Source organism: Cylas formicarius, unplaced genomic scaffold (assembly GCF_029955315.1).
Source record: "Cylas formicarius isolate icCylForm1 unplaced genomic scaffold, icCylForm1.1 PGA_scaffold_4__25_contigs__length_36172078, whole genome shotgun sequence".
In the NCBI taxonomy this organism is placed as follows: Eukaryota; Metazoa; Arthropoda; class Insecta; order Coleoptera; family Brentidae; genus Cylas; species Cylas formicarius.
The window spans coordinates 11,278,303-11,290,517 of NW_026844334.1; the positions used below are offsets into that span (position 1 = coordinate 11,278,303).

A 12,215-nucleotide genomic window follows, 5' to 3' on the forward strand; every position below is an offset into this window, starting at 1 on the left:
CCTTCTCCATACACATCCGTCAATTTTTTTCTCGCTTGGACAGCATTTTTACCTTTTCTGAAGTAAAAAAGTAAAATATGACGAAAATGCTGCTTATTGCTCTCCATATTTAAAAGTGCACCAACCAAAAACTACTGCGTAGAATTAATAGAACTTTTTCACACACAAGCCTTGCAATATCAGCTCTCAAGACATATAATGGTTATGCGGCTTAAGTGTGAAGTTGGTTTCGAAAAAACGTAATTAAGTCCTCTGACGGGAAAAAACGAAATGACTTTCCGAACAACCTTATATATGTATCTGACCTCTATTTTTTAATATTGCTGTTATAATAACCTTGACCTAAATAGAGAAAAGCTTTCCTCGTAAATTAACGTTCAGGTGCTCTTGGGTTTATTAGACAGATTGAATAAAAAATAATATAAACGCGGCTTACCATCACGTAATGCCTCTGGATTTCGATCTTCTCGCTCGCCAACTTTTCGCATTCCAACTTTAAACTGTAACAAACGCAAACAATTAAAATTAATTAAACAAAAACACACCGCGGCGATAATGATAAAATGGCGTTTGCATAAATTCAACGACAAACGAATTTTACGTCACGTTCTTCATTTATATTTATCCGCGGCAATTATCACGCGATTGTTTAATTAGAGATATACAACGGCGAATTTATTAACGATAAATCATTGAAATATTACAATAATGATAATAATAATAATAACAATAATAATATTGCCGTTTAAACGCAATTATTTCTTGGAAACACCGAACGCTTTCGAAATGCATATTATTAATTAACAATATAAACAATTAACGTGTCGGCTCCGTTTCCCATTGTTGGCCGATAATATTGCACAACGCAAAAACAATAATTTCACATAAATAACGCAAAATCCGTCAAGCGTTTAGTTCTTTTTCTCGCCTAGTGATAGATAAGCGTTTTAATAAATCACCAAAGACCTTTTCAATCCTCAAAGATAAACGAAAATAAATAAAATAAATGTATTTAATCGTCGTCCACTTTCAAAAATGTAGTAGATCAATAGCAACGGACTGGTTTTAATGTTTTGGAGTTTTTCGACAGCAAAATAAGTGGAAAATATGGCCAGAAAAGTGACTCAAAATGAAATTCACAGGTGCTCAAATTGTAATCTCCGGTAGACAAAAGTGAAATCCAAGAAACAAATTTCGAACCTTACGCCGTTTGGCTAACTTTTTTAAAAATTGAAAATTAACGCGCTATAAAGGAAATACGAAAATCATAGAATATGGTTTTTTAATAATATTTTTTAGTCCACCTTTGAAAACTTAATTTTTCTATCCATCTAAATCCACAACCTGTATCCCATTAAACTGACCCTTTTCCTCAATTATTTGAAAAATACCCATTGAAAACCTGGCCACTATGTATCCGAGTACAATAAACGAGGAAGTATTACATTGTTTTTAACATTATATAGCACAGATATCGCTCGGGGATATCACGAGGAACCGCCGCTACTGGGTTAAAGTAGAACCGCCGCTGGTTTTAATCGTTGGAACAGATTGATTTTGTCTTGAAACAAAAATAGCGCTAAGAATTCGATGCCCCGGGGTTTTTAACATATGCCTGTCTCCAAGGGAAACCGGTATATATATTTTATGAAACGCTTCATTTTTCGGACCTAGATTCTGTCATTGTAGGGCGGTGAAAAATGCGTCTCTAGGATCGAGAGCGAAATTTGGCGGAGGCGCTGGAGTATCACGCTTATCTTTAAATCCATCTTCTTGATCGCTCGACAAGTAATTCTTCTGAATCTTTTCTAGAGTTTTTGGGACAACGATCAGATATTCCTTTGATCTTCCACCGAATCACACAGTAACAGCTACATCGGAATAGAAAAATTGGTTCGACAAGCATGTCTCATTTGCTCCCTCCTGTTCAATGTATATGTGCAATACATAATCAGAAAATTACGCGCACACGCGGCGGTTTTGGTGGAATCTGAAGAGCAGCTACAATTAATAATGAGCACTCTAAGTATGTACAGAGTGTTTTCAGTCGAAGGCCGGAAGACCAAAATATTTCAAAGCGTGAAGACTTACATCAGAGAAGTAAATTTCTAGCTGGACTACAGGACACACATTGAAATCACCAAAACAGGAATTATTAATACGCTCAAACTCCTCTGCCGCCCGAAACTAAACACGGACTCTTAACAAGAAGTTATAAAAACACATTTGAAATGTGACTCTATGGGAGAATGTTACGAGGAAGAAGAAAATTCAAGAGCCCATTTATTCCAAACCATCAAAATGAAGAAAAAAAATTACCTCGGACACATCGTACCCCACAAAAAATATCAACAGCTTCAACCTACAATCGAGAGAAATCGTGACTAAGCGGAAACGGTCTGATACGCAAGTCTCAAAACACATCACTAGAGCGACTCCTGACCTTTACTTGGAGAAAAAAAGAACAATCAACCATCCAAATTTTAGATATGGATTGAAAACCAAAGCAAAAGCGTTTTAATTGTTAAATAAAGAAGCACAAAACCCTCAGGGAAGAATATACGAAGACAAAACGCCAAATGCTCAACTATACGTCGCGTTTCATTTCACTAAAGGAAACTGCTACGATATTCGCAAACATCGCAGCATTTACATCCCAATAAGGGTATTACTTCAGTTCCTCGTGCCTTTCGCTAGTTCGACGTTGTTACCCGGGTCGCTCCTAAACGTGCAATCATTATAATGGACGTACTATCGTCGGAAATATCTAAGAGATGTTTAAAAATCAATTACGGCGTCTCGCTCTTTCTCTATCTCTCTCGCGATCGCGGGAATGCGCTTAATGTGCATGTCTTCTGCAAATCAACCGCGAGAATTTTTCAGTTTTCCGCCCAAGTAAGGAGATAAATTGTTTACTCGTCCAAACAACTTGCCGGACGACCAATGCCCAGGGCCGGATTGCAGCAAATTGATGCAACTTATAGAACTCGATTGATAAACAACGGATCATTTTTATTTTCCACTGCTATTGTGCTATAAACATGGAATGGACCATACATACAAAAAAAATACGAATATTTCGGACACATAATCAGAAAAAAAAATAAATAAAGACTTTTCCGAAAGAGACTATTTGGACCCATTGAAAAGGACATTAACATGGCAACGGGCACTGCACCCAAAAATGAAGAAAAAATAAAATTTGTTATTCATACCACCACAAGCGAATTTAATTTTTACGAAAATTTGAAATAAAAATTTCCCTACTGTTATTGTTAGTATTGATCAAGCTTAGACGCAAAAATTAGATAAAGCGTTTATTTTAAAAGTGATTTGAAGAGGTTTGAATTATGTCGGTGTTCGTGGGGAGTCCGGACCTGGACTACTAAGTTATTAGGTGAACGAGACGGGAGCAATGGGACGTTGATTTTACGTAACGGCTGTAGTTTTTGTGTTCAGAACGTGAAAACTTGTGAAATGAGGCGACAGCGATGGTATTCTTAATGCGGGTACAGTATCGGCCAAAAAGCAGATTCCGTATGGTTTTTTGTGCTTGCGTTATTACTCACCTATGATATTGTGCTTGTAAAAAATTAAACTCCTCTTTTATCCTGTCGCAGGACTCTCCCACTGTGAATTTGAACGGCTGGCCGGGCTGAGGGGGGCCCTGAAAACAATAAAAATAAATAATGAGCGGGCGTTTTGTGATATGAAACACACACAGAAATTTATTTATATTTGCAAGAGATATACGTATAAATAGCGTTGACCGGTCAAATTTTTTGTATCAATTGACCAGTCCGACCGATGAAGAAAATGTTTTTATTCCTGAAATAATGTTAAATTAATGCTAAGAAAATTATATACCATTATGCATGTGCAATAAAAGCATAATGTTATCTATTGTAATTTCTGCTCACAAATAATAGGGGGACCGGAAAGTAACGTCGTTTTTCTATCATTATTTTAAACTACATATATTTTTGTTTGGCTTTATTTTTAATCAATAACATAATTGCTATCAATCACGTTTTGCTATCTTTTTAATAAATTTTCAATGCCCGATTTTAAAAAAATAATTGGTTCATCGTTAAAGTAAAGTTTTTTCCAGCTAGGATCGTTAATTTTTTCAACGGTTTCTTTGGGGTAGGTGGTCTTCCACTCTCATGGTACAGGATAACGCCTTTTCTCTTTAACAAAACTGGACATTGTTTGGTCAGAGATTGGTTGACACGATGCAACTGTTGACAATAAAGGTCAGCATAGATTGTTTGTCCAGGTTCCAGAACTTCAAAGTGTAGGATTTCGCGAATATTAAACCAAGCCCACCAGAGCGCCTTCCTTGGGTGAAGGCCAGGCCCGGTTTCGCAGTCCTGTGCGTTTTAGATTGTCACATAAAACCCATTTCTCATCCCCTGTAATCAAGTGATCAAGTCAAACTTGGTGGTCCAATTAGCTTTGTTTACCTCGGATAAGTCATACGAAATCCAAACACCTGCTCTGCTTTGCTTACCAATCTGTACCAAATGCTCTTGAACGGTGGACCAATGTTGGTTAAGTGCTTGTGACAACTGACGACGATCTGCTTTCACTTTAATAGATTATTAACAAAAGTTGCTGGTTCTCCGGATAGACATAGGTCGGAAAGGTCATAATTACTGGATCTAAACTTTGGGAACCATCATATGCAACTGGTCGTGTATTTCGCTTGCAATTAAAGTATTTTTTTTAATGTTTATAAGTCAATAAGCCACTCATATTTTCAAACGTATCTTGACTGCGTTCTAAAGTGGACGGTTATACCATAAGTGATGAAAAAATGTTCGCATTTACTTTTACTATTACTAATTACTTTCGTCAGGTCAAGTCAAATTGTGGTTCTCAAAATAATCATTTTGTTTAAAAAACAAATTTATATAAGCAATTGGGGATAAATCTTAATTTTTGATCTCACCATCCAACAGCTTTCAGTGTTTTTTATTTTTATTTGTATATTTCTTAATATTTTTAGTTTATTTATAATTTTTAAGTAATAGAAATACACCTAGGTTAAAAATCACCTTCTCATAGGCACATTTAGTGCGTACCTACGATAGGTAAGATCCGAAGACAGAGTCGGAAACATTTTCGATACGGGTCGAGTGATTTATTTGTTGTCCGCTCGTCCGCGACAAAATTTGCGGGCAACAACAAAAATTCAAATGCCGCAACGCACCGGAACATGAATAACTGCGACGCCCAATGCAAATTTAACATTCGAAATTAAACCCAAATAAAAAGCAAACAACAGAGAAACTGCCGCGGCAGATTTTCAAATGTGTTCTTTTTTCTTTTTTTTTTAGCGGCGTGTTTATATTAAAACAACTGCATTTTTGTTTTATCCGAAGGGGATCGCGCGGCGGGGGCGACCGTTTTCCGCCGGCGTTAATTTATTTCATCCCGGAAACATTTATTCCGACAATGGCGTAAACATTTCGGGCGAAAAAAAAAATGCATTAAAAAAGTCCACGCGTGTATATCTGCGTTTTTCTCGTTTTTTTGTGTTCTTTTCCGGTTGCACTTTTAATTAAAGGCTCATTTTATTATTTGGATGGAAATTTCTAAAGCGTTCGAAATAAATAATATTACATTTCATTTACGTTATTATCACAATGAAAATGTATACTAATTCGATAGGGTATCGCCGAGGCCAATTTTTCAAAACTAATCGAGTTGCTGTTCGCTTAGTTTACGCTGAACTAAAATTGTTAAACAATTCCAACTATTTATTGAACCATTTTTATAAAGAAAGATTTGAAAAAAATACATGCAATAATTCCAACAACTGAAAAATATATAAGCGGATGGAAAATCACAAGATATATTTAGCAGTTAAATTAAACTATCTTACGTTAATGTACACGTGACAACACCGCACGCTTGAAAATATTTTATAAAAAATCCGTTGATAGATCAGTCACATGATGTTATATTGGCCACTCGGTATACATACATACTTTCTTTTCTCAAAATCCGCAGATATAGTTCATGCTAACTAAACACTTTAACCGCAATATACAGGGTGGATCAACTAAGACTTGACGGAGGATTACTTCTCAGCAGAATTGAATTTGAAAGAATTTCTTTTATTTTAAAATGGTAGCGCAACAATAACATAATAATAATAATAATAATAATAATAATAATAATAACAATAAGAACAATTTATTGTTGTTCATTTCATTTTAAATATTAACAATCACCAATTACATTACATTACTATTAACAATCATACCATACATTATCCAAATTTAACAATTCTCAACAATAATTTTTTGGGCGAGCTATGGTATCTTAAGACAACTAAAGGTTGTTTATTATTTTCTAGTCTATTCCAAATAAACCACTGTTTAGACTAATCCACTCAGTTAACCATTTTCTTTTACTCTATTTTATGATTTAACTCTGTTCAGTAAACAGAGCATTGAACACTTTTGATCCAGTACAGCGTATATGGTATTGTTGTAAACCGGGGGAACTGAGTTCAAAATGAAATTTGAAGGGGGGATATAATTGCATAACTCGGCGCCCTAGGCGATTCTCGGTGTGTTAGTATATGGAAAAAATATATGGAAGAAACTGAAATATGGAAAACTAAACAAAAACATCCGATTGCTCTCACGCCCGTGCGGTAAAGTCCCGGCAATATCCGAAATGGATGGGATTCATGGGACAAGAAACTCACGTGGCAAAGTGATGCTTCCCGCACCCTAGATGGGTGTAAAATTTTGTATTTCACAGAAGAGAATAGAAAATAATATATTATGCAATAAGTTCGATAAACGGCATTGGACTCATGAGTTTTGAAACGAGCGGAGCGAGTGTTTAAATAAATGAGTGACTAAAAAAGTTTACCGAACTTGTTTTGGATACATTTGACATGATCGTCAGAATTTACAAACGTCACAATTCAAGGCGTGGGAAATATCTTCGAAAACATTCGATTGCTCCCAAATCCGTGCGGTAAAATCCCGGAAATGTCCGGAGTGGCTCGGATCCGTGGCAAACGAAACTGAAATGGTAAAGTGGCGCATCCCGCACGTTAGATCGGTGTGTAATTGGGCATTTTACAGACGGGACTAGAAGAACATGTTTAATTTATCAAAATCAAATCAATCTGGTATAATTTTGTTCAAAATCAAATATTTGAAGAAAATTAATATTTTTAGTGTTTTAAGCAATGTGTAATTAAACCTAAGTGTAAAATTTCGAAATAATTCTTCTTAACAAGATAAAACATCAGTAATAAGACTGGGGATATTAAAAAAATCTAATTTCATTTGCCAAATATTTATTTTAAATTTCTATTTGAAAACAACAAAATATTAATAAAAAAATTACCTTATAGCAAACTTAAGCAACCACACTGTCGATTTATTTTTTGAATATTGTATTCGGATTTTTACGACAATTTATTTTTGTTAATTTTTTTGGTCACTTAGACAGTCAGATTTTTATAACAATTAGTTAAAAAATAACAATTACATTTTAAACGTTTATAGAAGACAGCGTGGGTTAATATTGCTCTAGACTTGTGAATTGACTTGAATTTTTGAATTGGTGAAAATTTTACAGCATTTTGCAATTTCTGTTTTGTTAGTTTTTTTTTGTTGAAATTTTGATTCGGCCAGCGAATAAAAATACTTACCTAATTAAAACTCCGCAATTCAAGTCAATCGCGAAATCAAATCACGTTGAAAGTATTTTTAAAATGCAACATTTGTCAGTCAGAGGAATCCTTTGTCTCGTCTTGGCTGGTCTGCCCTGTATATACGTTTATAAAAAATACAATTAAACAAGAACGCCGCGTTGTCGGACAAGCTTCATTAGTTACTTAAATCAATAAATAAATTGTATGCTCAACCTTTCTCGCGACAACCCTCACAGGTCGTGAGTCGATGATTGGAACCGTTTACGGATAAGGAGAGAGGAAGAAAAAGGCACAATCGGTAGATAGGAGGCGAACGCGCGCCATTGTATGTTAATGTTGTCGTTGGGGCCCTTTTCTATCCAAACACAATATTCCAGCGCCGCGTATACACATTGTTTGTCCGTTCTACATAAGCGACTCGCGTTTACCTAGTTGGCATAATGTAACAGTTTTGTTGGTTCTGGCAATTGTGCCCTGGTCGGACAAAGAGGCCGGTATTTGCCAAGTCATAATTAATTTACGCGACGGCCTCGCGCGGACATTTTAAACGTTTTCCTTAATTCACGCGGTCGTTTACTTAATACTGTGGCTGCCGGCACAATTTAATGATGAAAATGTTTGACGGGATGAATTAAATTCGAGTCTTTACGGCGGACGTTCGTCAACTTCGTTGTATTCGAATTATATTTCGCTAAGCGCCAAGTTGTGGACCGACTGGTAAAGTTACTGGTAAAGTTAATTTTATGCTTTGAGATTACTTTGGATGGAGTTATCGACCGTTTTTTAACCTACAGCTGAAGTCCTCCCGCTTTATATATATTACTATTATAATATGAAACTTGAATATATTTTTATTTCTTTATGTATAGAAATAACGCATACCCAATATCAAGACTCAAAACCCAATATTTAAGTTGCAATAAATCATTCTAGTTGTGACGCCCGGATATTTCTTTTAAACGGCACTAAACGCGCAGGAATGATCGTGACGTCATACCGCTAATGTTCGATCGATACGGCGACATATTATAGTGTTATTCTCAGGTTATGGGCCGAGAATTATATTATTTACGTTTAATTTTGGCTCGTGCAAACGTGTGTTTACAATGGCAGCAACACAAAAATACTATTACAAATCGAGCCATCGTGTTTGAGTATAATCCGTAAAACGCCAAATAAACTTTCTATTCATTAGGCTTAACAGTGCAAACATTTTTAACTCTTCCAACTTGCACCCATCCTATTGCAGTCTCCATAGTTTAAAACTAGTGGCTAAATTTTCTTTGAACGTATCTCTTTTTTTTTAACACCGCGAATTTCAGCATTTTGGTATTTTGAATGCAAGATGTTGTAAATTACCACATCGACTTTTTAATTCTAAAGCAAGCAACATGATCAAGACTAAAATTAAGATCAAAACCACCAAGACAAACGCGTTGTCGTTCTCTATGCTACGCGAATTGACGTCACAATCGGTCACAGCCAATGACAGAGCGTTTCTAAGGGGATTTAAATTTTACAATTTACAATACTTGTTGCATAGAACTACGAAATTATTTTTTTGTGAACTGTGATTCTCTTAATAGTATAAACTTAAAAATAAGCAATGTTTTTAAATTAAAACTTTGTTCAAGTTTCAAAAATTTGAGAACAGATTGAGTGTATGACGACTTGCTTGTTAAAAAAGGATTTGTGAAAATGTTATAACTAAAAGAGTAAAAATGAGGGTTCAAAATAAAAGTTCTTAATGAAATTTTAATGAGATTTTCCGTATATCGGAAACCATAAACTTCAGATCTGAAATCTGAGAACTGGTATGAGTTGCAGAGCCCCTTAACACGGCCTTTCGTTGATGGTTAATACAAAATATAATTCAAACAAATTGTTAAAGTGTGTTCAGAATCCATTGTTTCTATTTTCAAAAGTCGGGTTAGAGACCTTTTGGGATCGCTAATTTAAATTTGCGCGTTCGCCCAGTTTCTCAAACCCACGTAACCCATGTGACGGCTTGTGCGCAACCGCACAGGAAAAGGAGGAAGTTTTTTGACATCTGAGATTCGAAAAGACACTTCCGCATGGTCCGGCGCCAGAAACAGAGCCGATTCCGCAAGTCCGCGGGGCTCCGTCCGGAACCGACGACACGATAGCCTGCGGTAAGTCTTCACAGTGGGTCGGTCGTTGCCTATCGTGTTCGCTTTTTTTACCATTTCGCATCCCAAAAGGGTTAAGCCAACCGTGAACCGTTCGACCCTATTGGAACCCTTAACAAAGTGATTACTGAAATGTTGACAAAACATAATTTAAACAAACTGTAGAAGGGATTACCGGAATGTAGATGAAATAATAATTATTAATTCCGCATATATCAACGAACACTTTTCATTTGGTACCTACATAAAAACCTTTCTAGCTTGTTTACTGGTTTCACCATACAACTGCCAGCGGACCAGTGCAATTTTGGTTATGATCAAGTACAGCGAAAGCGACGGTGTACTGTAATTTAGTTGACTTACTGCTTGGGGTTTTAATCAGATACCGGTCATCACAGATCGTGCGGAGTTTACGTAAGTAACTACAACGAAAATAGGAGTTTTTTTAAAATGCTAGTATCTCACTTGCGCGACAATTAAAAAGAAGCTGCAAATTGACTATCGCTTTTTGACCACTAAATCAGGCAAGACGTATTAATCCTGTGTAACGAAAGGGTCATAATTTCATAAGAGGTTTAAATTTGCAAAAAACTTTACCGGCAGGTTCATAAAAGCGATATTTGTATGTTCTCACCGGATAACGATAATAAACAAAACCACAGGAGTACCGCGATTTGCGATAATTCATATATTTGACATATTTTCCCACTTCATTAACATTTTTCAAAAAAAAACACTTAGTAAGCAAATCACATTCACAACAGAGGCCTAACTTTAAAATAGCGTTATCTATATATCTATATAGTCGTCTATTTATTGATTATTTTTCTTCGTAATTTTGTCATTTAGTTTTTGTATATATTTTATATATTGATTGTAAACTTATTATCTTCATTTAATATATTCATTCTATATCAACTGATTTTGATAAATCGAATTTTTCCATTTCCTGCTCTAAACAATTATGTATGGATCAAGCGGCAACCATCTGAAAGTTGGCTTTATTTTTGAACGAATCAATTGCCACTTTAAAACATCAGCTTTCTTATCCACGGTTGTGAGACTGTACTTTAGTCACTGGATAGGATGTTTTCGGTACATTTTAGCCACGGTCAGTATTTTCAAGCTTGCTAATTCAGAGAGTAACGTTACACGTCACTCATTAAACATGAATATTAATTCAGTTTTGCAAAAAGTACTCAAAAACTAATGATCGCACACCGAGTGTGACTATTCTACGTGCTCGAACATTGTCGACCTCTTTGAAAATCCTTGTCTGCTACTCCAGCAACTTTCATTTCCTGTAGAGTGCGGTGTTTGTTACACGTACACTTAAGGTGGCACCACCGTAAAAAGTCGCATGCAAGTCTTGGGAACCAAGAAACATCGCTTAATTGAGAAATCACATGTCGAGAAATACCTCTATTACATAGTGAAGTTACATGGTAAAGTGTATGAAAATAACACTCGTCTCGTAGATAACGTTATGGAAAATGAACTAAAAGTTACCATTTATTAACAGAACTAAATGATTTTAAGAATCATGCACAACTTTCAATACTGGTTAGCGATGTGCGACTGGCCGATATTAAAATCCGACATTGAAAAGTGCACTATGCACTTCATTTAGATGGAATTAAATCAAAACTATCTTGGGAATGGAAAATGTTTTACATATGCCAAAAAAAAGTGCTTCTACACTGTGTGTTGTTAGTGTTAGTATAAAATCACGTGAAATTAATTACGTAACGCAACACCACAATTTACAAGCTTACAAGGAATCGATTAAGTATCTTTCTTCGAGCGGTCGTCGTCGCGTCCGCCCGTATCTAAAATCCATTACGACGACGGCGATAAAATCGTATCGTTCTAACGTCACAATCGCGACTAATTAAACCGCAAAGAACGCCACATCTGAGATAATGAAAAATAAGGAAGTTATTAATAGCCAGAGAGAGTGAGAGAGAATGAGACGCGATATAGCAACAAATTACGGCGAAAATTATAGCCATCGGCGAGGCGTCGAAGGAGGCCGCGCGTCGAACGGCGAAAAAAGAAAATCGTTTCATTAACTTTAAGAGTTTCCATAATAATTTAGCGCTGGGTCGAGTTAAGTGCTTTTCGTATATTAATAACGTCGACATTCCGCGGTTAAACAAATTCCTATTGCCCGAGGACAGAATTAACGCACAAAGAAAATACCGTCTGCGACCAGATGGACAACAGGTAGTTTTAATAGAATATCATAAAGCAACAACTATAATAGTGATGTGGCGACCTCATGGCAGACGTATCCGCTCGTGGGTAATATATTCTAATAGCGCCATCGACTTCATCGCGTCGTAAATGTAATCAGAAGGCAAGTTCCGTTGGGG

The 12,215-nt window shown here is 35.9% G+C and overlaps 1 protein-coding gene across 1 annotated transcript in view; it reads right to left on the reverse strand.

The window, feature by feature from the left end:
* LOC132701098 (transducin-like enhancer protein 4) overlaps positions 1-12,215 on the reverse strand; it is a 272,931-nt gene that overhangs the window by 194,346 nt on the left and 66,370 nt on the right. The window contains exons 2-3 of the mRNA XM_060668779.1: positions 3,570-3,667; positions 437-500 (exon numbers count right to left, since the gene is read on the reverse strand). Coding sequence (XP_060524762.1) covers positions 437-500; positions 3,570-3,667 — 162 coding nt within the window. The remainder of the gene's footprint in view (positions 1-436; positions 501-3,569; positions 3,668-12,215) is intronic.